The sequence below is a fragment of the Mixophyes fleayi genome, chromosome 10, assembly GCF_038048845.1.
Source record: "Mixophyes fleayi isolate aMixFle1 chromosome 10, aMixFle1.hap1, whole genome shotgun sequence".
Lineage (NCBI taxonomy): Eukaryota > Metazoa > Chordata > Amphibia > Anura > Limnodynastidae > Mixophyes > Mixophyes fleayi.
The window spans coordinates 88,013,385-88,041,257 of record NC_134411.1 but is presented as its reverse complement, the minus strand read 5'-3'; the positions used below and the strand labels follow the sequence as shown (position 1 = coordinate 88,041,257).

Sequence of the window (27,873 nt, the reverse complement as noted above, 5' to 3'; positions counted from 1 at the left end):
GCACTCATGTGACTATGTCAGCTGTCATGTCGCCTGTCTGGTACCTGGTTCTTCTCTGTCTTCTCAGACCGGCTCTGGGGACCAACGGGACCCGACCCAATATTATTCTGCTGCTAATGGATGATGTGAGAGCACAGGGCGGGCGGGGATAATCTGTACTTGTAAATATAGTCATTTATAGTTGCATTGAGAGTACCTTGTGAGCAGCAGATACTCATATAACACTTATTATTGTATTCTTGTGATTGCATTAGACGCTTTTATGTCTATATAATGTTGTCACTTAGGGCTCATTCACACCAATGTGCTTGCATGCCCTAATTTACATTTGAAAACCAAATTATATTTAAATTACATAGGGCTTTGTTTTTGGAGCAGAGTGGCGCCATATGTAAATTTTATGTATTATATATAATGTACCTTAAAGGTGATGGATGATTTGGGAGCAGAGAGGAGGTAAGAGATTAACGCAATAGGCTGCACGGTAATAATACATTACTGTCTGTGCTCATCCTTACTCCACCCTGACTCCATCTTTGGCCATGCCCTGACAGGCGGCTGGCTAAGAGCATCTATGCAGGAGGAGTGGGCTGCTATTTCCTCTGTATGTTTCTTGATAAATGGAGCCCATTGTTCCTAATGTAGCTCATTCACCCCTATTAGTTTAGGTACAAAAGCCCTGTGGGGCTCAACTCCTCAAAAAACGCAGACCAACCTGTTACTGGGTCCACTACAGTTAATCATTATTTTATTTGGTTATCTTTACTGCATATTACCTTGTGCACTAATGTAGTAAGCAAAAATTAGCTTCCTCCAAACACAAAGCAGAGATCATTCTATCCAGTGTACTATTTTAATTTATCCTATATTTAAAAGCTAATAATTACACAAGTTAATTGCAAATATGGGAATACACAGGCAGAAGTTGATGTTTCTGTTTAATAACAATAATCCAGCTTCAACAGCATCACTTGCAGAATATTTGTCATCTAAGCTATTTAAAGGATACTGATGTTTTGTGCTTTTGGTTTAGATGGGATGGGGAGATCTCGGTGTGTTTGGTGAACCCTCCAAAGAGACCCCTAATTTGGATCAGATGGCCTCGGAGGGAATCTTGTTTCCAGACTTTTACACAGCAAATCCTCTGTGTTCCCCATGTGAGTATAAATGTACAGATGAACGTTGCCTATCAATTTATATTTTATATGGGTGTTTTAATCTTTTAGGTATATACGTTATATTAATAATAATACCACCAGGCCATAGAATAATACTGAGGACCAGTAGCAGTATGAACGAAGCACACATAATCATGTACAGATTTTTTTTTGATTTTTTTTTAAACAAGTGTTTATTGACGGTCACACAGGAAAAACACTGTAATACAATTACATGTTGTTTCATACAGAAAAAAAAACAATCAATCAATACTTAAATTAATAGAACAGAGCTCTCCACGTATCGGAGAGGAAATTGGTCAGATTCTATAAGATAATGTGAAAGAAAGACCGGTATATTTTTATATTTAAAAGAGAAAGTAAGGAAAGAAGAGGGAGAAAGAAAGAGAAAGGTAAAGGAGGGGAGGGGGTGGTGTGGTAGAGATCTCCTAAGAATTAAGAGCAATGAGGCGAGGAGTGGGAGGGTTGCAGATGGGTATGGAGCATGACTAAGCAGGACTAAGTAAATGGGGAGTGGTATTGAAAGAATGACATCCATGGATCCCAGACCTTGTTAAAAGATTTGGCTGTGTTTCTTATAATGCTAGTCATGTACTCCATCCCGTGAGTTTGCCAAATCCTATTAGTAACAGAGATAAGTGCGGGGGGAGCGAGTTGCTTCCATTCTATGGCAATTTGACATGTGGCTGCTGAGATGATGTGGCGGGCAAGTTTGTTTTGGTGCCTAGTGGCCATGGGAAACCCGAGGGGTAGAAGGAAGAATTTAGGGTCGAAGGGCAGGGGAATTTGGATCACTGTTTCTATCAAAGATTTAATTTCACGCCAGAAGGGGATCAGTTTCGGACAGTCCCACCATATGTGTAAGAATGAACCTGCGCCAGAGCACAAACGCCAACATCTGTCGGAGGCATGTACAGATTTTTTATTTCTAAAATTCATGCGCTCCAAGCATCTGTCACTTAAATACTTTGTTTTAAATTAACCGTTTGTGGAACGTTTCCATTTACAGTAAAACTTGTCTTTGTATTGTGTAGCAAGAGCATCGTTACTAACGGGACGTCTTCCCATACGGAACGGTTTTTATACAACAAACGATCATGCCAGGAACGGTAAGGAGACCATTTATCTGCATTGCTTTCTGTGGATTCTTACTGATACCGCTTCTAGATTATTAACCTTCCAACGCTGAGATGTTATATAATGATTTGCCACCTTGTTCTGTGTATATATGACGACTGAAAAATCTAAATGTAAATTGTCCTGTATCACTTAAAAAGCACCACTTGCAGCTTTTACTAACTATATTTGTCCTCCTTGGCTACCTATTTTCCACCAAGGTGTGTATATATTAATTATGTATTGATATTCGTAATCTAAGCAGAGTTGTTTTCTGTTGCCATTGGATACCACGTTAAAGTGCTCTGTGGGTGCAGTTATATCCAGTGTTGCAGAGAAAAATTGTATTGTCCTCATGGACAATAAAAATAAATCACTGTGATTGGATGATATTTTGGTGACAATGCAAAAACAAGACAAACAGGGAAAGAAATATATTTGGTCAAATCGGCAAAAGTTGATGTATAAACCAGTGCGTTAAAGTTGCACAAAGTTGTAAACTTCATTTCACGGTCTCTTGCGTTGTGTTGCTTTGAGAGGCCCCCCATTCACAGATAGTTTTGTAAACCTTTTCAATGATCATGAATTGAAGCAGATTTTAATAATACAATTGCTGATTAAACTGAGCAGTCTACATCCAGCTACCAGGAGAACCTGTAATTACGGGTAATGAGTTTTATTTCTTTGTGCAGCTTACACCCCACAGGAGATAGTGGGTGGAATTCCGGATTCTGAGGTGCTCCTTTCCGAGCTGCTGAAGAAGGCTGGATACGTCAATAAAATTGTTGGCAAATGGTAAAATCCCAGTAGAATTTATATATTTTTATATTATATATTTTCGGAATACACAGTGATTCCAGTAGTAGATTTGCAGAATGCTTCAGCGCTGTGGTGCAAAGGATGAATGTAAAGTGTTACTTCAACACTGCTAAGAACATTGCTTCAGGTCTATATTACTAAGTAATCCTATAATTGTTTCAACTCTGTATTGACAGGAAAGATTTCAGGGCATTAACCGTTTACTCGGTGAGTCTTGCAGAGCATTGATCCAGGTATATACCGCAGAGGACCCAACACAGCATTGATTGGGACTACTAGGCAGGGAATTGATTTCAATACTTCACTGCTTCAGAGTTTATATTCTCTGTAGGTGTCCCAATGCCATATAGACCGTATATTTCCTTATCTCCCAGTATTTCAAAGGGCCAGAGATGGATTTGTCCAAACCGCCACATGTTTGATCTCTTTTAGATTGACCTTGTCAGCCTTTCCCATAGACGTTAACATAAGACACGACAAACTATGTATACCGAGAAAATATTCCCAAACAGAATATTTACATAATGCTAGTGAGTGGAATTTAGCAAACAAAGAAGACTATTTGGAGTCAATGAATTTGTTTGTTTACAGAGATCTATACATCAGGCTCAAAAGAGGGGCGGTTTGAAAGTAAAGTAGGACATGGAAAAATTGGTCCACAAAGAAGGACTGTAACTTTAATAGTGGAACAGTCAGGTTTATACATTTTAACCCGTGTACTGCCTACTTCCCTATAACACGTAAACCACTCCAATTATCGTTCTGTTAAAATCAAAAGTTATTGTACAAGATGTTGGCAACTTTGTCGCTCTCCCGCTGCTGTGGAACTAAAAGCTTCAGCGTGCATAGGTTGCTTAAACTTGCTGTATTCTGTTACCTCCTGCTACATATGTGCAGTGATATGTAGAAGTGTTTGCTCCGTTTGAAACTTCTTATTGCTGCAGAGAACTGTGAACAGTTTTCGGTTCCATCATAGATCTTCTGGAGCTGTGCAATGTGAAGGCTCCTCATAGCTACACTCATCAATAACACACTGTTTCAAATGTAACGCTGGTCTGCAAAGTTTCACTGCCCCTATCTGGCCATAACCTCTTTATCTTACAGGCACTTGGGGCACAGACCCAAATATCACCCCCTCAAGCATGGTTTTGACGAGTGGTTTGGATCTCCTAACTGTCATTTTGGCCCTTACGATGACAAAGTGCGGCCAAATATACCGGTGTACAAGGACTGGGACATGATTGGCAGGTGATTTCTACCCTCAAGGAAAAAAATCGAGAAAATATTGCGTTAAAATATATTTGTGGGGGAAAAAAAACAACTTTTTTTTTTTTTTACATCATATTCTCATACACATTGCTCAGTATCAAAAGAATAGACCTCAATATAATATTTAAGTCAAAACCTAAATAAAATGGTATTTTTAGAGTTTATAGGAATAAATTAAGAGTTTTCTGCCTTAATGGGGTCGTTATCTTTCAGGCAAAGTCCATCTCTCCCTTAAGATAGGTACACACTGAAGAATTTTCTGACCGACGTGTTATCTCAAACGATTGTACCTACGACTGAAGGTCCGATCAGTCTGGCGATTCATCCATACACACTGACAGGATTTACCTTCAGATCTGTGCTCTTCATCTGGTCTTTCATCTAGTCCTCTAGTCTTCAGAGAATGACAGCACAATACTCATTCATTATTGTCACACTGATTAAAACCGCCTTGTTATAGCTATCCACATGTCCTAACGAATTTCGTTCGCTTCTGTGATTCTGAAATGAAACATTCTGTCTCAGAACGAACAAATGAATTATTCCTTCTACAGGACACTCTACATTTATTCACCAGGACATTCATCTCTAGCATCGGCTGACAAGAGCCCGACTCTGTAAACTCTATGGAGATTGTGAGCATGACTGCATACACGCTACATGATTGGTCGGAAAATATTAAACAGTACGACCAACCAAATGAAACGATGATCGGCACTTTAGGAAGACTTTAGATCATCGTGTCACTATACACACTCACACGATATCTGACCAAACGGTCGGATGTCGGCTGATTGGAGGTTTTTCGTGCAATCATCGGGCCAGTGTATACCTAGCCTTAGTTATTTATACCCTAGCTTTACCTTCGTTAAACATGGAACTTCCCCTGCCCCCCATTTGTTATAAGTAGACAGCAGGATTGGTTAGCTGTTCTTAAGTGGTCTGAGGGATGCTGGGAAATCCAGTCATCCCGTCACTCTTCCATGCCTGTGTTTAAAGATTTTTTTTTTAATTGGTCCAAAAATATGGACCTTAGAACTACTAGAAACCTTAAGACTCTCCCATTAAATTTGCAAGCAGGATTTTAATTCATTTAGACACCTGTGCATTGACTAGATATTATTATCGACATGATCATCCTCATTACTGTTATGCTGTTATCTCTCCAGGTATTATGAAGAAATAATCATTGATCATAAGACGGGAGAGTCCAATTTAACGCAGATGTACTTACAGGTACTGGACCGTTCCCTTTTCCAGTAAAGTGACTGTGTGCAGTTCATAGAGCAAAAAATAGAAAAAAATGAAACACGTCTACTGTGAGTTTAACCATTATGTGTACAAATCCCTGCACATAATTCCTGTATAGTTGGTGAGTAGGGATGATCTCACTCCCTCCCCCCATCAGATACACGGAAACCACTTGTGAATTATGAATCTGCCTGGGGTACAGATTGGATGTCCGCTGCGGCTCATCCGTTCGGCGTCAATTGTCACCCTGGCTGAGTTCATATCAAATTCCTTGAGTATATTTTTACTTGTAAGTGTAGTTTAGCACTTTAACTTACAATCTAAAGTTAAAGGGATAGAAAGAGGAGGTGAGAGGACATATCAGTTGCCAGTGTGTGTATTTTATTTCCTATTATTCTGAGTTTATTGAGCTTGTAGACTGAGGGTCTGGTGGTACGAGGGAGAGAGTTCCAGAGAATTGGTGCAGGTCTGAGCGAGAGTAGAGGTGAGCAGAGAGGACGACAGAAGGAGGTCATGGGCTAGATTTACTAAGCTGCGGGTTTGAAAAAGTGGGGATGTTGCCTATAGCAACCAATCAGATTCTAGCTGTCATTTATTTAGTACCTTCTACAAAATGACAGCTAGAATCTGATTGGTTGCTATAGGCAACATCCCCACTTTTTCAAACCCGCAGCTTAGTAAATCTAGCCCCATGTGTAAAGCGGAGGCTCCCATTTAGGGAAGTACTTGACGATTAGGGAAGAGATATAAGGAGGTGTGAGTCTGCTGAGGGCTTTGCTGGTTAAGACGTGGATCTTGAACTATATCCTGTGCATGACAAGGAGCCAGTGTAGAGGAGTGTGTACAAGTCAAGCTATGGAATTCATAAGAATTAATTTAATTAGAGCCAGTCTGTTTACTAGTCGAACACAAAGGACAATGTTGGCTTTAAAGTCTTATAAATATCGTCTCGGTCCAAAAAAGTGCTGCCATTGGTGTCAGCAGTAGGTTTATTAGAATTTTCCTAACCTAGACAAATACATAAAATTGTGCTTAATGTTTTTCTTTCCCTTCCTTATTTTCTGTCTTGTTCATTGATGCCGTTTCTATTCCCAGGAAGCTTTGAATTTTATCGGCAACATTGGAGCTGGCAAGCAGCCGTTCTTCCTATACTGGGCTATCGATGCCACTCACGCTCCGGTCTACGCCTCCAAACCCTTCCTGGGTACTAGCCGTAGGGGCCTGTAAGTTATGTGCCCGTGTTTGTACGTGAAGCCTCGCACGTGTAGTGATCTGACATAAATGTGGTCAGGATTGTGAGGTTGTAATGTCATGTGCAGTACTGTGTGTTCCTCATGGTAAACCTGATTAATGCAGCTCATCCTGATCTGTGTCATTAACTCCTTAATGACATGGTGTCTGAGTAATCTTCAATTTTATTCTCAAGTCCTACTGACAGTTGTCAACAGTTTAGAGACACCAGGCACAATAGGAAGGTATTTCTTCCTATATGTGGTACTCCAATGCAGCGGGAGTACCGCCATTTTATTCTACTGTTTAAAACTATGCAGTTCTTTTCCTTTTATAGTATCAATTTTATACAACTATTATCAAACATTTGATTTGAATTTATAGGACTTTAAATTAAAATGCAGATAAAACTTCTGAGGCTTCAGGATTTCCCGTATTCCATTCCACACTAATACAAGAGAACAAGTCTCTTTCTCCAAACAAACCAGTTAGTACAACCTCATACCATTAGCCCTTATGCAAGTTTTAATTTAAGCCAGTCTCTGACAGGCTTTGTCCCTCTGCAACAACACGATTGGGATTCATTGGTAAGCATTGAAGATTATTCTTCCTTTCACCCACCACTCCCCCTAAAAAGCTTTAGACCCAGAAGTCCTCAGCAAGGAATTGACCGTCCTTGTTTAAAAAAATAATAACCTGAACCATAGAAATAATATAAGGTGTTTTATAGCGAGTTGGCTGTATGCAGGGAGAAAAGGTTTCCTCTGGCAACCAAGGGAAGCTGTTGTCAGCATTGGAGAATAATACACCCAGGGCCACCAAGAGGAATTTCAAGCCCCTGTACAGGAGCTTCTTGGGGCTCCTTGCATAGCCACTGAAGAGGGTGTGGTCACAACAAGTTGGTGGCTCCTCCCACGACACTGATAGGCCAGGTCCCCCTCCCACTCTCGCTGCCCCTGAATACACCTAGAAAAGTTAACGATAACCTGAAATGTATCTCCGTTAGGCAGGAAGTTGCATTGAACTTAAAACAATAAATATAATAATAATATTATATAGCACAGAAATGCACTGGATGTATATTAACTCTCCATTGTGGGTTTGCTTATTTTATATTATTACTCTATATTATTTTATACTATTCATTTTACCCAACCCAGGTATGGAGACGCAGTCCGTGAAATTGATTTCAGCATAGGGAAGATCTTTGAACTGCTGAAGACGAGCGGAATTGCCAAGAACACCTTTGTTTTCTTCTCCTCTGACAATGGGGCTGCCCTCATCTCCGCTCCTAACCAAGGTAACCACTGACGCGTTTCGCCCCATTCCTGTAAAACCGTCAGACTTTCGTTTTCCAGTTTCTGCTTTGGAGAGTTGGAATTTTTCAGATTTTTGCCCTGTACCCCACATCTGTCTTGTAGGTGGCAGTAACGCCCCGTTCCTGTGTGGGAAGGAGACGACGTTTGAGGGTGGGATGAGGGTTCCTGGTATTGCCTGGTGGCCGGGACATTTGGCTGCCGGTCAGGTGAGTGTAAAACTGTTTTCTTCAGTGTGTATTGGTCACCATTAAGTGAAGGCTATGTAATATTGTTATTAAGGTAACCAATCACACCACGGCCAATAAGGTAACCAGTCACACCACGGCTAATAAGGTAACCAGTCACACCGCGGCCAATAAGGTAACCAGTCACACCGCGGCCAATAAGGTAACCAGTCACACCGCGGCCAATAAAGTAACCAGTCACACCAGGGCCAATAAGGTAACCAGTCACACCACGGCCAATAAGGTAACCAGTCATACCACGGCCAATAAGGTAACCAGTCACACCGCGGCCAATAAGGTAACCAGTCACACCAGGGCCAATAAGGTAACCAGTCACACCACGGCCAATAAGGTAACCAGTCACACCGCGGCCAATAAGGTAACCGATCGCATCAGGGCCAATAATTCAGTTTAGTTTTGTTTTTATGTTTAGTGTAGATGACTAAGATTCAGAGGTACATGTAAGTCAGTTGAATGACGGCACATCGGTGTCATAGATCCTGCACCTCCTGCATGCTGGCCCTGTGCAGTTTCAGTGCTAGCCGCTCATTTTGCCATTTTAGAACAAATTTTCTTTAAATTGCTGCATCTATGGGAGCAACCCGATCATCTGATCTAATCAGATTGGACCTGGTATCTGTGAGGCCGGACGGCAAATTCTGACACCCAATGGCCACGTTGTCCTGTGTGTAAGGTCATCTGGTTACATCTACTGTTATATGGTTCATCATTCCAGATGAACAGACAGCGGCGTGTGCAGAGAATGATCACATCCTAACTAAGCGTATTCTCTTATTTCTGCCATTGGTGCTGATTCCACTTGAGATCTACAATTTAATTTAAATATACACATCAACAAGTATAGTAGTTTTATTAAAAGTATGTAAAGTAAACTTTCCAACAGGTTTGTTTCCCGTTCATTATACACAGTCTGGTATTGGTGCCCATTGTGCGCCCACCATAGTGGAGTTGGCTGCAATATTTCTGCACTCTTGCTGCCATCTGGTGTAATCTTTAGAGCTGTGTGTTGCTGGATTGTCAGTGTGAGTTTAGATACAAGTTTACCTATTGCCCTTCTAACTGACAGGAAGTAAAAAGCAGAAGACAATCCATCTGCATATAACAGCATAGAAGTTACTGCGTATAACGGCATAGGAGTAACTGCATATAACAGCATAGTAGTAACTGCGTATAACAGCATAGGAGTAACTGCGTATAACAGCGTAGGAGTTACTGCGTATAACAGCATAGGAGTATGGGCAGCACGGTGGCTAAGTGGTTAGCACTTCTGCCTTACAGCATTGGGGTCATGAGTTCAATTCCCGACCATGGCCTTATCTGTGAGGAGTTTGTATGTTCTCCCTGTGTTTGTGTGGGTTTCCTCCCACACTTCAAAAGCATTGGCTGCTAACAAATTGACCGTAGTCTGTGTGTCTATCTGGTGTGTGTGTTTGTATATGTGTGTGTGTGTGTTAGGGAATTTAGACTGTAAGCTCCAATGGGGCAGGGACTGATGTGACTGAGTTCTCTGTACAGCGCTGCGGAATTAGTGGTGCTATATAAATAGATGGTGATGATGATGATAGGAGTAACTGCATATAACAACAGCGTATCTAGTGCAGGGTCACAAGTTTTCATTAAATGAGACTTTCAACATCAGATAACATTTATTTATTAGTTCATATGTCCATACGCAACTTTATAAACATACACTGCATTATTTTTCTGGCTGCTTTCTTTGGTTCTCTGTTTCTCTCACAGCCTCTCTCACAGTCCGAAAACAGGGTGAAGGGCCAATCACAGGCTGCGATCAAGAGATTGCGAAGTGACAGAATTAGTTTGCTGGTTCTGTATAACAGGATCCGCTGGGCCCTGGGATAAACAGCTGCATGTTGCAGCCCCCAGGGCCTCCAGATAAAGGGAAGGGGCAGTTAGCAGCTTTAATAATGCAGGTCTGCAACCTTGTGTTTTTCCCTCTAGGAAATTAGAAGACTAGATGTATGCTGATAGTGTGTGGGTGATGGGAGATGCACATAGTCTGTAAATGTAGCAGTGAAGAACGTTTTATAGAGACTGTCCATTGTAAACATTTCAAATGGAGCCTTTGCATGGGGATAATGTATACAGACATATAGGGGCATATTCAATTGTTGGCGTTACAGCCAAAAGTAACGCGCACCCCCCCCCCCCCCCACCGTCATTACGGTAATAGTGCGCCGGTATTACGGTACTTTTCTCGCTGGATTTCAGCTTGCGGCTCAGGGAGCTGCCCCCTGCATGTGACCTGGGAGAGTAAGTACCGCCCCCAACGTGACCTGGCAGAGTAAGTACCGCCCCCTTTTACCATTAGAATCTTAATACAGTCACAGATAAAGGGGTTAAGGGTAGCTGAGCGGTGAGGAAGCCATTGGACGGGGTACTTACGTCAGAGTGGTCAAGGTGCTGGGACAGAGGTGACTTATTCATGCCTGGACCCAGCTCTGCTTTTGACTCCCGCGTGCTGTTATAAGAGAGGACACTTAGGGATAGGTTTATCGGGCCTTTTAAATAGGAACTTTGGAGGCGTTGCGAATAGGTACCAATCAGATTCTAGTTATTTAGTGCATTCTAGAAACTGCTCACTGGAATCTGATTGGTTGCTATGGGCAACATCTCCACTATTTCCTTTTTAGAAGGTTTGGTAAACATACCCCCTAGGTTCAGATAACTAAATCACAACGTTTCAATGTAAAAGCTGTTAAATCGCTTTAATGATGTTACAAGATGCTTTCTGGTATCTGATGAGCTTGTACCTTGGCCCCCACATATTTGTACAATTTGGTGTTTTATTCTGTTAGATCTAACAGTTAATCTGTTTACTTTCTCCAAGGTGAGCTACCAGCTGGGCAGCATCATGGATCTGTTCACCACCAGCCTGGCCCTGGCAGGAATAGACCCCCCTGGGGACAGGCCCATCGATGGCATTGACCTATCTCCTGTTATCCTGGAGGGCAAAGTAATAGAGAGGTGAGGTCCACACAGCACCCTGTGTCGTCACTCATTCCTTGCTCATGACTTAGTAGACGGATTAGTGTTGTGTGGGTTGGGGATCAGTCACTGCCTCTTGGACAGGGATCCGGAGTAGATCCAGGATGTTCAGGTTATGATAGAGAAGGAGACAGGTCTTTCTCTAGCCTGAAACCGAACTAAAGCCGCCCAGAATGCACCTCTTTGGATGGCCCCAAGAGGCTGGGTCAGTGGCCGCCCTTCCTGATCAAGATCGGTTGGATCTGAAATCAGAATTGCCGAAGGTTGTCCATTAACCATGATCGCCAATGTTTGTAGCCACCAACAACCACACTAGTTTGGCCTGACAGTCAAACAACGGAACCTGTCCAGGATGTGTCCAGTTTGCCTGCACATAGTTATAAAGCAGCTTTAGCTGTAACTACAGGGCCCTGTCTGATTGGGTTATCTGAGGTCTTCACACAATATGTAATATTTGTTATTTTGACTAACTAGCATTCTCTGCCCAGTTACCACACTGCAGACATCGGTGTTACTCACACACTGCCTCAACAGTACTATGGGATTTAATGTTCTCGTCTCCCCCTTGTGACAAATTGTTGGTTGTGTTTTTTCCATCAGGCCGATATTCTATTACCGTGGCAATGAGCTGATGGCGGTGCGGCTGGGGCTGTACAAGGCTCATTATTGGACCTGGAGTAACTCGTGGGAGGAGCTGTCCCAGGTAAATAGCCCTGGTCATGTGACCACCATCAGCCCCCCTGGTCATGTGACCACCATCAGTCCCTTGGTCATGTTGTTTTCCCTCTGTATGGAGCTGCGGACCTCATATAGTGCCCTATAAATAAAGGCTCTAATAAATAATAGTTTATTACAATGGCGGAGACCTGCTGTGCTCAGCTGATGTAGAATGATACATCAGCCATAGCCTGCAATAGAATACTGCCCCTAGTGGCCAAACGATTGTGGCATTCTTAATCTTTGCCAATAAATAACTTTGCAATGTGACTGTATCTGAGCCTGCGTCCAGAATAGGTCCATTGCTTCACATCACTGATTAGGGCCATTCAGTAAATGGTAAAATGCTGCGGGGGATAATCTGAGATCTGCCGAGATATAACTCTTAGTACAGACACAGAATCAATGAAACAATTTATCTCCAGGGGCCAAGATGTGAATGTCATTTACTTTCTGCTGTCTGAGTCTGTGAACATGGAGAACGTGAATCCTCTCTGCTGCTACGGAGCTCTGGAGTTACATCCAGAGTAGATATATCTCCGGCTTCAGATATATACGGGCACTGCCACACAAGTTGATCTTTGTCGTGCCATGCGGACAGGCTGCCACCAGACAATGATGCAGGATCCATCTGTATCTGTGTAGCAAAGATGTCAGTGGTTCTTAAAGACAGTATTGGGGATATTATTTAAGAACTGTTACACAGAATAAGGTTGCTGTCACCATATTTGTCTGCCTATAAGCAGTTGCCAGTGAGATAATTACATTGCATATATCTCCGTATCTGTCGCTCAGAATATTGGTGATGGTTGCTCCCTGCATTATGCTGTGTGCGCATACCACCTCTTGTTTTGTCTCTACCCTTTCCATGCCATTCATGGGGATAAAAGTTGGGTTTTTGTCCATTAAATGTCCGTTTGTCTTAACCAGTCTGTCTGTATGAACGCAGAATTGCCATGGTTGATGCTTTTCTGCAGTGTCAAAAGTTACAGCTGCCAAATGAGGCTTTTTGTCCCTAGTTGCTCTATGTACACAGTTGCTTTCTATGCTTATCGTTCGTACCTCTCGCTTTTTATGAACAAGGATATGAATATGTCAGTTCTCGCTCACTCATGTATTTATACAATCAAAGACAAATGGTCTTTTCACATAATCTACTATAGCTGTTACTATACACTGAATCATGTGTAGCTTGTGGTCGTCCAGCTTTTCCGGCACTACAAGTGCCAGCATGGCATTCCAGCCATAGCTGGACAGGGCATGCTGGTACTTCTAGCGCCACACCAGCTAGAGCCCGTTAAACAATACTACGTAGAAATAGGTATAGTTTCCTTTTTAAAGCATCTTAATGTATGAAATTGTCTAAATGTGTATATAGAAGCTCAGTTTGTTCATAATGTGAATTTGGTTGCAGGGTATTAATTTCTGCCCGGGACAGAACATTACTGGTGTAACAACACATGACCAAGTGCAGCACGATATTAATCCTCTCTTGTTCCACCTGGGACGGGACCCTGGAGAAAAGTACCCCATAAGGTGAAATGTGACTTATTATTGTGTTATTCTTTGTTAATAAACATTACAGGACGAATCCTGGCCCGCAGAGCAGACACACGTGTTAGGGTTTCCTGCTATGGTAAATTAATTTACTTAAACCATATTTTTTATGGACAAGATGGCTGCTGTATTGCTATAGCGGCCATCTTGTTCCGTCCCCCCCCAGCATGGTAGGCAGAAGATCTTGTTTCCACATTATTTCTGTATTAATAACCCAATTGCCGATTGCACATAATAGAGCATGCATGCTGCAGTACAGATTTATAAAGCAGTGGTGTGGACTGCCCCATAGATAGCTGTTTATTCAATTTTATAATGCTCTTTCCATGATGTTATTAGGGGATGAAATGGGGTAGACGCTCTGCCTAAAAGTTTCTTTAACCATATTCTACTCTTTATGAATGACTTAAATCTATCCATGACTATTCCTACATGTTAACAGATAGACTGATATTCTTAAAGTGTACTTATAGCCTAGATGCACTGGATGCAGCCATTTTGTGGGCTGAACCAATATTCCTAAGAGGCAGCCTATCGATTCACTAGGAATCTGCGATGTCACTGAGATCAGAGGGCACTGTACTTGAAGGGTGCATTGTAATGGTGACACAGATGTCGCAGTGACCTCTGGTCATGTCAGACTTCTAGGTTAAAGTGACAGATGGTTCCACAGCCATGACGTTAGACAGGTGAGAGAGGTTGGGATTGTTGCACATAGTCTGGCTCTAGTGCCAACCGGGCCCCGGGGTCTAACAGGTCTCCGGCATCAGGAATGTGACCTTGTTGTCTTGAAACGCAGCTGCTCCCTGCACCGGAAGCTCCAGCGGAGCAATTAGAGTAAATGAAGTGAGTGCACTGCACACCTGTGCTCGGGGGACTCCCGCTCCTCATTACCATGTGTCATACCTCTTTGTGCCGGAGGAACTGTGGCAGCGGATTGGGAAATCCTGGCTCGCACCTGCGGCAGATAACACAGCACCAGAGGGACCAGAACTGCTTTGTTGCCAAACACAATATATAGATGCTTTCATAATACTGTGTGACGGTCTCCTCTAATACTCTTCCTGTCCTCTGTCGTAGTGTACGGAGTACTGAGTACCAGTCTGCTATGTCTGTGATATCCTCTGTGGTCCGTCAGCACAAGGAAGCCATGGTTCCCGGAGAGCCTCAACTCAACGTGTGTGACCTGGCTGTTATGGTGAGTCTGTACAGGTGGAGCTGGCACTCCTCAGGGGCCATCTGATGAACATCTGGCATCCATACTTCTGTAACGCTTTGTGGAAAGTGATAGGACGCTGCTCCGTTACTTTTCCACCTGCAGCTCTTGTTTTCTCTATCTGACAACCTAGATTTATGAGTCACTAGCCCCATCTAGTGGTAACAACCTAAACTTGCACACATGAAAATAATTTTCATCATCTATTTATATAGCGCCACCAAGTTTGTTAGTTATAGGTACATATCCATAGCTGTAATAGCTGTTTTTTTCCCAAGGAACATTGCGTTTGCGAGGCCATGCGAACTTCCTTCCTTTAAAGTGAACCTACCACCTACACTCAATGGAAGCATCCATGAGATTGTAGTCTATCAATTCATCATGAATTAGTAAGTCATGAATATTAGTCAGGCACTGGCTCGCTGGATATACCGATTTAGGCCAAAAAATTATGCTTCCACTGTGTGTAGGGGATCGATCCAGTTTAAAATCAGATGTGGGCAGGAACTGGGCAGCCACTTTGGTTGTATTCTATGAAATGGTCAAGAAAAAAAAATAGTGTCACTTGATTCCATAACCCGTCATACTGCATTAAGCTTCCACCTCCAGGTGACTTTAATTTGTTTGTACATGTCCTCCTAGTACTTTTACTAAAATAAATGTTTTTCACCCATCTGTTTATATTATGTATAAGATTTTCTCTTTTCTTCTCTTTAAATAATACATGAGATGAGCAGGTTTCCAAAATATAATATTTCTATAGTTTATTATTAAAATTATATTATACATAGATACAGCCATACTGAATGAAGCAGACATACGCCCAGGGTCTCAAATGCCAATTGATAATCTACATTTGATTAAGTCATACATTTATAGAGATGTTACTCCTTACTTCTTTAAAACACAGCTTCCCAGCTTAGATCACTGCTGGCAATCTAATTAAAGTGACATGTTCATTTTGGACGGTCATCTTGACCTTTTATGGAGCCAATATTTATTTTTGCATATCCAGATATTGTGCAATAATGGAAATTTACTAAAAACATGTCTCTTGTTATGTAATTTCTGTATTGTGCAATATGTGTTTTTCCGTTCTCTTAAAGCACAGAAACAAAATTCAATTTCATTGGTTCATTCTATTGAACTAATTGCTTAATAATTACTTAGACAGTTTCCACCCTTTTGTATACACATAAAAGGTACTTTTTCATGTGACTATAATTATTTGAATGGGAGTATATATTTCTGTTAGCACTGATGTTCTCTGATTGGTTTGACTTTTGCAAATCTTTGTATACAACACAAACCATACTTTACACAAGAATACAGAAACAATATTGCCACAATTAGGTTAGATAGCCACTTCCCAAGTCCAAAGAACCATATGCTTGGATATAACCATGTCCATGATGAATCATTTAAAAGTCTTCGTAATAATTTTGTCATCAAAATCCTTCTTCATATTATAGGCGTTGTTTATATAACGTGTAATTATAGCTTCTGGATCGGAAGTGTCGTTAATTAAGTAATAAACAATGGACTCCAAGTTCAGTCTCGAGGATTAAAATTTATCCTCCTGTTTGAGCCGTTAAATAGTCCAAAACTACAAATGTTGTAAAAGTTCGTATGTAAATACCTGTAATTCAAGTCCAACATAACGAAAGGTATCATGTTAAATTCCAGTCACATTATCAATTAAATCCTGACAAACGTTCAATTTCATAAATCCATAAGTAAACATATTATCAATACTTATACCCACTGTATGTCTTACTGACATAGTACTGAGTAGAACATATTTTATTAATAATATTTTTCAACTCATCGTACAACACTTGTATAAAACTGAGGAACCGCTCTTCCTAAACAGCATAATTTAGAATTGATAACCATTTAAATGCATATTTTTTTTTATATATATATAAAATTGTTTCCTGCCAAAAGAAATGAACCACAATATTCTAACACCATGGTTGAGATTATCATACCCACGTGACATTTTCTTTTATCTAGTATCGTTTTCTCTTTCCCCGAGTCTGGTTCTGGTAGTGTATGAGTAAAAAGTCGATTATACTAATACAAAGTGTGTTATGTACATATTTTACTCTTAAGAGATTTGATGGCATATATTTCAAACTTGGTTATATCTGTTTGAAGTTCTATCTTTAGTTTATCTTTCTCATTTTATGTAACGTCTAAATCTCTGTCTACATCAGACATACAAGGTTCTTTACATTCTGGCACATATGTTTTAGGCACTGTATCACACTTATTCATGCTAACTCTTACAACTTTAAGTACTTATTGTTTCACGGCAGCAATGTATATACCTGATGCTGTCCTTTACCTGAGGAGTTATCATTTTAACCTCATTTATTGTTTTATTAAACAAAAAAAACAATTTATTCAGTTAGTGTGGTGATAAAACTATAACCAGAGGTTTAGTTAAGTTACATAAACAACAATTTGACCATAATCACCAAGATCTCAATTTTTTTCTTGACATATTCTATCAGGACTAATGTGTGTCATTCTTCGTAAGGAACCATTGGCATATTTTTACTCAATAAAGGAGTTTTAGTACACACCCAACAATTTGTAACTTCTAACATTTCAACTTACATAATATGCAATCGGTCAACTGGATATTCTCTCTAGCAATATTCATTATGACCAGACCACCATATTAAACACCTTTCTTTTGGTGGAGTACCACATTACTCACAAATACATTTTGGAATTGGTGGTAATCCTTTACAATTCTGAATTTCCTGTCTTTCCCGTTTAGAAAAGAAGCAGAAATGGTCTTATTAAAATCATCCTCATCTAATATTTCAGATGGGCTATCACCTTACCAACTTCTCCTCAATTCCTTTCCAAAATATATAAATAACTTTTTGAGGCTACAAATATCCATTGTTCCTATAAGACCGGCGGCAAGGTTGAATTTTCTTTGCGTCCTAAGTCGATAACCTTGTAGCTGATTATACATCATCACTTCCATCTTGATTGAAGAGTTCTTTTAAATATAACTCGGTCTCTTTATCCGTGTTCAGTTCGGAGTCCTTTGGTTCCTGTAAGCTTGGGTCTTTGACCTGTTTGCAATGGGAACTAGAGATCCAAATGTCTTTCTCTGCAACCTTTACAGCAGTATCAGTCTTTAATAGAACTTGTCTTTAGTAGGACCATCCCATCGATCTGTAAGGCAACCAGAGTGTAAGAGATTTCTTATCATAACATAGTCTCTAGGTTGTATCTTCTGTGCACAGGCCCAAGAGCTGATTCTGGTTGACTGTCTTTGTTCAAATGTTCTTCTGGGCCTTCTGAAGCTTCTGCAACTGTTCAGACAACTGTATGACATATTGAGCAGTTAGATCATGATGCAGCTTCAAGTTAGTCTGTGGATTAATAACGTATCTTGGCTGAAGTCCAATAACAGTTCATATGGAGAGAGATTGAGAAGAGGTTTAGAAGTGATTCTAATACCATGATAAACTATAGAAGTGCCATTCCTGTTTCTTTAGTAAGCTTAGTTATTCTTTAATTACTCCATTTATTATTTCAACTTTCTCTGAAGCTTGAGAATGATATAGTGTATAAAGGTTTGAATCTATTCCCATCATATTACACATTCTTTGAAACACTTTTTCTCCGTGAAATGAGTTCACACTCTGGGTAAACGACATCTACATACACATTCTGACAAAATTTTCTTAGCAATAAGTTGCACTATGTCGGAGGCAATTAACTAGGCATCAAGCCACCAACACATATCAAATAACACATACTGTAAACCCTCTTAACTTTTTTTTCTCTTAATTAAATAAAATCAATAAACTAATTTATAACCTATGAAAAGGTTATATTAGGCAACTGTCTGACCTTAGTAGGCATTATCTTTCATTGTTCTTAAGTCAAATTATACATATTTCACATTTAAACATAGCAACTGTAGTATTTTCTGGGCATTCCAACAAGATATAACAATTCTAATCTTGTTATCTGCTCCCAAGTATACTAACCCATGAGCACTTTCTGGAAAAGCTGGTAACAACATTTTTAATGCTACTGGTTTATTTTCTATAGCTACCCAAATTTCATCCTTTGTTTCATAACATTGAATAAAATTAATACGTGGAAATTGAAAGCCTTGTAGCCTTTTCCTGACATTGTAGTAAGTTCTCTAATGTGATATCATGAAGAATCATCAATTGGGTATGTGGCTGCTTTTCTAAAGCTGCGTCTCGAGCTGCTGAGTCTGCTAGTTTGTATCCTAGTAGGATTTCATCTGTCTGTTTGGTATGTGTTTGGCACTTAATGACTGAAATCTCTTTTAGCAACTGTATAGCCTCTATCAGTTGTTTGACTGTTTGTGCATGTCATTCAGGTGTTCCTGTTAATGTTAGGTAACCCCTATGTTTTCAAATAATTCCAAAATCATAAACTACGGCGTGTAGTTACTACGCGTAACGTAAATCTGTGTAAATGTTAACTCGTTTTCCTTTACCTAGCTGACATGCTCTGATGAGTGCTGTAAGTTTGGCTACCTGAACTGAGTGTAAGCCTAATGACTTAATTTCAATTATCTCATTATGTATAGTGATTGCACATCCTGTCACTGTCACTAGTGAGCTATCATGCGTTTATTTTATAAAACATTTTCATCAGTAAAGAAACTTTAATCTAAATTCTTCAATGTAGTCTCAGAAATGTCTGGTAATACAGAAAATCTTACACATTTACTTAATTCAATCATGCTCATTGTCTTGTCATGTGAGGTTTCTAAGGCACTGATGTAGCAGGGTTGAGATTCTGACATTTGCATATTGTAATGTTAGAAGAATTAATGCACTTTAATTTCCCATTGTATGGACCTTGCTACAGACACATGTCTAGTCTGTGCATTATTCAGGAGTTGTGACAGCACGAGGGACAAACAAATGTAACCCATGCTGCATCACAATATCCTGTGTCTCTTACAACAATAATAGCTGCTATGGCTATGAACCTTAAACATGAAGTTAATGCTTGTGCGACCTATCTAATTGTACACTAATTATCTTTTAAATATCCTAAAACAGTATTATCATCAGTACGATAGAAAACATTTCTTATAATTGTAGATGTCTAATGCCGGGGTAAAGGCTAGAATCTTTTAATCTCTTCAAATACCTCAATGGATTTAGGAATGTGTTCAAATTTATCTAGCATACAGCTATGGCTGAAAATCCTAGTATTCACTGGCTACAGAATTGTGACATGTCAAGAAATAAATGTACTGCTTTTATTTATTTCTTTTTTTTTCCCATTATTCTGAGGTAGAGGGTGTTCAAATATCAGGACCACCCTTTAGGGAATCTAAATATCTCTGGCCAGGTGTCAAACAATTTAACCTTGTTAATAGATAAATTAATTTTCTCCTTCTTGGATACTACTGAAAGAAAACACAATAATTTAGTATCTTCACAGCAGAACATCATTCACATATTCTGGTTTCTGGTCTCCTGTGGGTACAAAAGATTGCAAATTATTCTGCAAACATTATAACAAATAATTAGAACTGTCTATGAAACCGTATAAATATTGAACCCCCCCCCCCTCCCCTGTAGGTAACAGCAAAAGAAAATATTCTGAATAGTTCTTATTAGCATTAAAAATCAACGCTGCGCAATCTATGACTGTAATAATTTCAACAGAGATCTGCATTAGAATGCAGGGTGGGGTCCAGTCATTTGTCCGTTCTATGGTACAAAGCTGTGTTTACGCGCAGAACACAGGAAATTTCCATATAGTGAACTCCTCCTACACTACAAGAAATCAGACTATCTTTAGTCTTCTGTCTTCACAAAACAAACTTATTTACACATCTGTCTCCAAGGTGATAAAGAAATTAAATGTCCTGCACTTATTGCAATAGAGCTAAGTATCAGTATGAATAGCAGAATGACAAAAGTACGAAACAGATATACCATATAATTTTATCATATATGCAACAATTGACTGATCAATAATATTAAGATAGCTTAAGTAAGGTTTGCAATTCTAAAAACAGATGAAGTATTTTACACATAAACAGCGGCGCAGTTATTGGCTTTCTTACCAGACCCGTCCTCTGGATATTCATCTGTTTATATGAAATACTTCCAATATTCTCAAGTTACAATGCATGCAGTGGAATCAATAGTATTTTCACGATTTAACATGTGCAAACCATCAGGATAATATAAAAAACAAACCATTCAGGGAGAGCTGAAACATGAGAATGCTATACGCTGCGCAAAGAGGCTCTATCATTATATAATAATTTTCTGCTGTCTGAAATTTATGCAATTTTGACTGCTCATATCACTTATTAACGAATAACGAGTTTTCATGCAATCAGGATTAAAACTCTACAGGCACACTCTTGCCCGGGGAGCCACACCATCTTCTTAGAAACAGCAGACCCTATCCTGACTTGGGGTCTCTATTTATCTAAGGGATGCGTCCAACACAAGAAACAGGCATTTCTACTCATATATTAACTTAACTGATTTAACTTCCCAAATAAGTCTACAGAGTAGGTCACAAAACATCACAATGCCTTCTGCCAAATATAGGTGAACAGCCTAGAGTGCAGAAGCATTTCATTTAACACATTAACTTTGCAAGTCACATCTCTTAACTTTGCAAACAACTATACTCAGTGCTAAAACCACTAAAATGTCTTTTGCCAGTTATGGGTGGCCAGTCCACACTGAACAAAAGCACATTTTAGCAACATTTAAACTAACAATATTTTCTTATGTTTCTGCAGAAACACATTAAATTAATTACAACACATTTAGCAATAAGGTCCTAGGTTACTTTACATATCAGCATCCACCCCCACCCTCTCTTCACTCACTGCTTCGGTAAGCACAGATATATTTAACACATCTGATACTCACCAGTGCAGAGGAGTGTAGATCAACGTCTCCCCCTTGTTGAAGCAGTCATGAAGAGTAAGGTGTGGTATGCGATACCCGTAGGACGAGAGCCCTCAGCTTGTAGAAGATATTTTCTTTCCGTCTCTTTAAATAATAAATGAAATGAGCAGGTTTCCAAAATATAATATTTCTATGGTTTATTATTAAAATGATATTATACATGGATATAGCCATACTGGACGAAGCAGACATACGCCCAGGGTCTCAAATCCCAATCTATATTTGATTGTCATACATTTATATAGATGATACTCCTTATTTCTATAAAACACACCTTCCCAGCCTACATCACTGCTGGCAATCTAAGTCTCTTTAATTAAAGTGACATGTTCATTTTGGATGGTCATCTTGACCTTTTATGGAGCCAATATTTCTTTGGCCATATCCAGATATTGTGCAATAATGGAAATTTACTAAAAACATGTCTCGTTATGTAATTTCTGTATTGTGCAATATGTGTTTTTCCGTTCTCTTAAAGCACAGAAACAAAACTCAATTTCATTGGTTCATTCTATTGAACTAATTTGCAATATAGGGTTTTTGTTAATAATTACTTCGACAATTATTAGACAGAGTAATCATTGCCCTTGAACACGACACAGCTCTGCTATATATCAGTAAACATAAGCCACTCAGTCTGATTATATAAAGACATGGCTAAAAATCAGAGGAAGGCAGAAATAAAAATCAATATATTTTGTAAAGGTTGTAGGAGGGTATATATGACCTGAAGGCTAATAACTACAGCAAGATAACTATGCCCGGGTGTTAATGCTTCTGGACTGTTGCCTCTTTGCCTGTGCTTTCTGTAATGTATTTCTCCCTGTCTTACAGAACTGGTCCCCCCCAGGATGCGAGAAGCTCGGGAATTGTCTGACTCCACCAGAATCAGCTCCTTGGAAATGTGTCTGGCCCCACTGATGGGTTCCTGAGCCCCCCCAGATCCGGTCAGACTTAGTAGCTGAGCAAAGAAACATGGATTTCCTCGTCTGCATCTTCAATCCGTTAAGCATTTTATCTTCAGATACTGCAGCGTGTCTGCTGAAATGCGCTTTGCCTCAACCCTCCATGAAACGTCAGACGCTGAACTGTAAAACTGGAACACAGTGCATAAATCAGACTACTTGTAGGGGCAGCGGGTCTGTCCCTTTGTGGGGGTTGTCCATGTAAGAATCACAGGACAGGACTGTTTGCTTTGGAAGGTGTGGATGTAACATTCCTAGCTTAGATCATTAGTTGTAGAGTAACTCAGTCATTAAATCATTGTTAGTGTTCCATGTTAAAGTGATCAGCCACCTAAGTGACTTTTGTATTAGGACAGCACTCACAGGACGGTAGGTGGTCGTAGAATAGATATAACCTCTTCACATTTCAGTCGATCTTCACAAACATTTTGTTTGCCACATGGGCTGATCCTACCGTCTGCCAATCAGTGTCCAATACTCCCAAATTGCTGAGTGCCTGGCCTTGGACCCCCCAGTTCTGCTGAACAGGTAAGGGGGCCTCATGACAATTAATTTGATGGATCCTTTATTAATTGTGTCCCTGAGTCAGATAATTAAGTCAGCTGATGATTACGCACAGTGATATTGAGGTTATCACCGTTAATCTATAGCTTTTCAGAACCATTGTATGCAGAGGCCAGAGCACCGTGGTTGTTGTCATTATAGCACCAAAGAGAAAATAATGGGGAACTATCAATATGACTAAAATGTTACTTTCTAAAAGTCATTTGTGGAATATAAAAATCTCCAGAGCATTTAATAGTTTTTAGTTTTCCAATTCAATATTGATCACCCCATTGTAAGGTTAAACAATGAGCTTGCTTTGGGGAGTGTTGGGTAAAACCAGTTTGAATGGAGGTTCATTAATGTCCATACACACAAAGCACTTTTTAATGTTTTGATGGATTTTAAATACGTCTTTATTTGTTGTCCTTCAAAATGAGAAAGTTCTATTTTTATACTTTTTGGATAATGGTTTTCTTATTTGGGCAGAAAATTATATTTTAAAAGAACTCCAAAACATTTTAAGGCTGGAAAATATTAATCATTATCGTCAATACCTTCTTACCACCAAGTGTCAATCCATCAATGTGCTTTTATAAAAATTAGATCCAATCACATTACCGCTGGTGTGGGAAACCGCTTGTGATTGGCTGAACAACTAATGCCAGATCCAGTCAATTCAGTTCAGAGCACTTCACATCTGCCATTGTAGTTTCCAAATATATTATATATAGTAGATGTATTCTAAAAATTGCTGATTAAGAGTTGGTGAAGGTTTTATTTCAATAAAAGTTTATTTTATAATTACATCTGTTTAATTTACACTTTATTGCTATTGTAGCATAGTGAAGCCATATGAGCCATGCCAATCTATTGTCTGGTATATAGAGGAATGCTTTGGAAGGGGGAGCTTTAGGTGGAATTATTGACTAAAGATTGGCATTTTTTTTTTTATTTCTGCTTCTGCAATCAGAAATACAGAAAACTAATTAGACTTAATTTTCCACTCATGTACCAATGTATAATAAGGTCCATCTGGACATAGCCTTGTTGTAGCTATAGATCTTTTACTTGACATAACGTGGATATTTTAGGACTCATAAATCCAGGGATCTGTGACGTTTAAAAAAAAAAAAAAAGGGCGTTAATAAACTTTAAATTTTATTTTCATTTTGGTGAGGTTATCCCAACGTAAAGCTTAGATCGACCTAGATCAGAGGTCTGCAACCTGTGGGGCAAGAGTCCTGCTTGTCGCCTATACACTGTATTCTATTAGCACCACCTCTTGTAGGGTCCTAGGACAAAGTCACACTGACACTTGGGGTTCCAGCTAAACTAAACCTTTAGCAACACTGTTCTAAAACGATGTGTGCAACCTGTGGGTGAGGAACTCAACTGGGGCCCCAAATCTACGTTTGGTGTTCATGCATTATCGGATGCAATACATTATATTGAGAACTGACACTTTGTGTCTCTGCTAAATAACATTCAGAGTTAAAACTCATGAAGGAACATTGTGTAGGTAATTTACATTTTTCTATTATTTCCCAAAAACATAGTGGCAGAGGCATGTTTATGTGATGTATTAGATTGCTGTTGTCTATATATCCTTTTAGCTACACCAGACCTGTGCAGCCTGTGGCTAAGCAGGTGTTGTGAAACTACAAGTCCCAGCCTGCTTTGTCAGTAAATAGCAAGCTGTTATCTGGCACGGCATGCTGGGACTTGTAGTTTCACACCACCCAGGTTGGCCAGGCCTGGACTAATTTGTTGCTAAGGACAGCACCACACTTTTCTTCTGAAGCAGTTCTAATAAAAAGTGCCCCACACTGATTAAATTCAAGAAGCATTACATACATCTAGAACAGGAGTCCTGATACTTACTTAGCTAATGAGTTTTTACCATCTCACAATGCCAATTAATGTTGGCTGTTATATATACGCTATTTCCCTATACCATAGCAGTGATAGATAGATAGATATATATATATATATAATAAGGAATCAGAAATTGTCCTTCCCACCCCCCTGCATTTTACACAACAAAATATTATACATGCAAATAAAACAGTGAGACTTTAGTATATCTAAATAACAAGTTTTATTTAAATTGTGGCTGAACGCCCTGCAGATGCCAGCCCCACAACTATATATGGGGGGGGGGGTTTGACACCGGATCCAGAGGAAGGTAAAAGACAAAAAAAAACCCTTGAGCCTCTAGCCAATTGAGACCCTTTTTTAAGGAGGAAAAATTTAAAATCCCTTCCTGCCTCCACATCAGTGTGGCCAGCGGACTTCTCTCCTGGATCCAAACTTACGGGGTAAGGGCTAAGATTACAAAATGCTAAAGTCCTTAACGACTAAGCCAATGAGCGGGTTCCATAGCTCTTTACAGCAAACCCGATTGAACGGAGGATTCTTCTACATACGGGGTTAAATTGGGGTTTTGAGGGTGCAGTTGTCAGTGATTAAAAACAACCACACCATTGTCCTGCTTGCTGCAGATTCTTTAGCCAGCCAAACTGGGCATAAACTAAGATTGTGTGGTGCCATCCAATCTCCCTTTACCCTGCTGGTCTTTCATGGATTTAAAAATTTTACAACAGATTATAATTAATGCTAACATTGTTCAACTCTATTTCCTCACCTTGCCAGTAACATATTAGATTTTTCAACTTTACACATTAGAAGTTATTGTATCTGTAACTTACTCTGCCTCTGCATGCTGGGGACTTAGGTCAAGTTTAAATGGAGTTAAAGTTGTCATAGCTGCTACAGCCTCCTCCAGTCGATCCCCCTTCCCTTTTCAAACAATCATTTACCGCGTGTGCATCCCCACAAAAAGTGCAGGCATGCCTAAATCGGCATCGATTGCCATAGTTACACTGGCCAGAATTAAACGCAAAGCATTTTCCTTTGCTGCGCACCCGTCTAAAAGGCCTGGCTGAGGACTGCGGCATCTCAGGTGCCTGATTGGCCGTTGCCAAATGTCCCCTCATGACTTGGAACCATAGCTCAATATCAATCATCCCAAATGGTAAAGTATTTTTACCATGGAACTTCTTGCGAAAGGCTTCATCATAGTCCCTCCACGTTGACCCTTCCTGATCTTTGATGTACATATTATGGATGAAGTTCATGTGTTTTAGAACATTTAAGTACTCCCCTGGCCTGGTTTTTACATAATATCCTGCAAATCTCAGCATACCACTAAGCCAGCTGTCATAGGACTTCACTTCATCCGTCGCTGACCCTTTCGTGCGTGAAATGCAAAACATATCAACATACTGCCCTACTGCTATACGCTTGATCACACTTTTGCGCACATCCCACACTATTTCTGTGATGGGGCAGAAGGTGGGGGTCCCACACGGCTTCCATGACCTCCTTTCCTTTGCCTTTTTAAGTCGCTTTTTAAGCAATTTGTACATCCTTTCCCGCTCTTCATCTGATGACAAGGTATCATCACTCTCAGTACTATAAATAGTGTCTACTTCTGAGTCACTAGTGTAACCCTCAGCACCCAGCTCACCAATCTCTCTGCTGGCAGAGTGTGCCAACCTACTCTCTGGTCTTACCTGCCCAATCTGACCGCTTCCTCCTGCGCTAGTTTGCCCTCTCTCTGCTGAGCTGGACCCACTGCCTGCGTTACCCCTTGTGTACAACAGATCTGACTCCAGACCCACATTACCTATGCTCTCCAAGGATTGGGGTACTGCATGCATGGGGTAGGGGGGTGTCGGATTAGGCTGCCTAGCAGGCGGGTAGGGCAATGTATAGTGTTCAGGGGGCAACTGAAACCCAGCATAGGATGTGTATCCAGGAAAATACCCTTGTGAGGTATCCCCTACAGGAATAAATGAGTGGTAGGTGGGGCGGGTGACTTGGGGGTTGACGGGGTGAAAACGAGCTGGGGGGTTAGAAGGGTAGAAATAGTTGGGTGCAGCAGGGGCTGCATATGGGGCAGATAAATTGGGCAGAAGGTAGGTGCTGGAAGCATGGGGGCCACCAGGGTGGGTGCTGGAAGCAGGGGGGTATGTGCTGGAAACATGGGGGCCAGGGGGGTATGTGCTGGAAACATGGGGGCCAGAGGAGTGGGTGCTGGAAGCTGGGGGGCCAGATACTACACCTGTGGACCCAGCTGATGGACGGGGCACGACCAAGGGGGGTGTCACCGGCTCATACTGCTCCTGCCTGGATGTTACCTGTCCTGGGGATACGGCCCCGGGGGTAGCAGACCTCGGTGGGGTAGCGGACCTTGGTGGGGTCGCTGGGCCGGGGGTGACACTGTCCTGCACAGGCTGCTTCGCTGCGGCCGTAGAGGACCGAGTCTTCCTCGGCGGGGAGTCTACAGTAACCCGGGGCCGGGTGGCAGAGGCCCGCCGCTTGGAGTAACGTCGCATCGTGGACCGGACGAACTGTAGATCCGCCGTTAGTAGCACCAGGGACACGTGGAGATACGCGCTTATAT

The 27,873-nt window shown here is 40.6% G+C and overlaps 2 protein-coding genes across 4 annotated transcripts; one reads left to right on the top strand and one right to left on the bottom strand.

Annotated features, from left to right (window-relative positions):
• The first annotated feature begins 4 nt into the window (after positions 1 to 4).
• Positions 5 to 24,209, top strand: GALNS (galactosamine (N-acetyl)-6-sulfatase). Of its 3 annotated transcripts, XM_075189035.1 has the most exons (14): positions 5 to 125; positions 1,034 to 1,157; positions 2,213 to 2,287; positions 2,987 to 3,089; positions 4,218 to 4,361; positions 5,552 to 5,618; positions 6,729 to 6,856; positions 8,024 to 8,163; positions 8,285 to 8,388; positions 11,276 to 11,412; positions 12,034 to 12,136; positions 13,565 to 13,686; positions 14,788 to 14,905; positions 22,729 to 24,209. In XM_075189035.1, the coding sequence occupies exons 1-14, from the start codon at positions 15 to 17 to the stop codon at positions 22,813 to 22,815; spliced, it is 1,563 nt and encodes a 520-aa protein (XP_075045136.1). In that variant the 5' UTR covers positions 5 to 14; the 3' UTR covers positions 22,816 to 24,209. The 3 variants fall into 3 exon arrangements, with proteins under 3 accessions (XP_075045136.1, XP_075045138.1, XP_075045137.1); XM_075189037.1 differs by lacking the exons at positions 5 to 125; positions 1,034 to 1,157; positions 2,213 to 2,287; positions 2,987 to 3,089 and adding an exon at positions 3,106 to 3,240; XM_075189036.1 differs by lacking the exons at positions 5 to 125; positions 1,034 to 1,157; positions 2,213 to 2,287; positions 2,987 to 3,089 and adding an exon at positions 3,313 to 3,346.
• LOC142104394 (uncharacterized) lies at positions 15,662 to 27,851 on the bottom strand. The gene is made up of 2 exons (XM_075189033.1): positions 26,114 to 27,851; positions 15,662 to 21,978 (listed from the first exon to the last, which is right to left on the bottom strand). The coding sequence occupies exon 1, from the start codon at positions 27,803 to 27,805 to the stop codon at positions 26,147 to 26,149; it is 1,659 nt and encodes a 552-aa protein (XP_075045134.1). The 5' UTR covers positions 27,806 to 27,851; the 3' UTR covers positions 15,662 to 21,978; positions 26,114 to 26,146.
• Between the last annotated feature and the right edge of the window lie 22 nt (positions 27,852 to 27,873).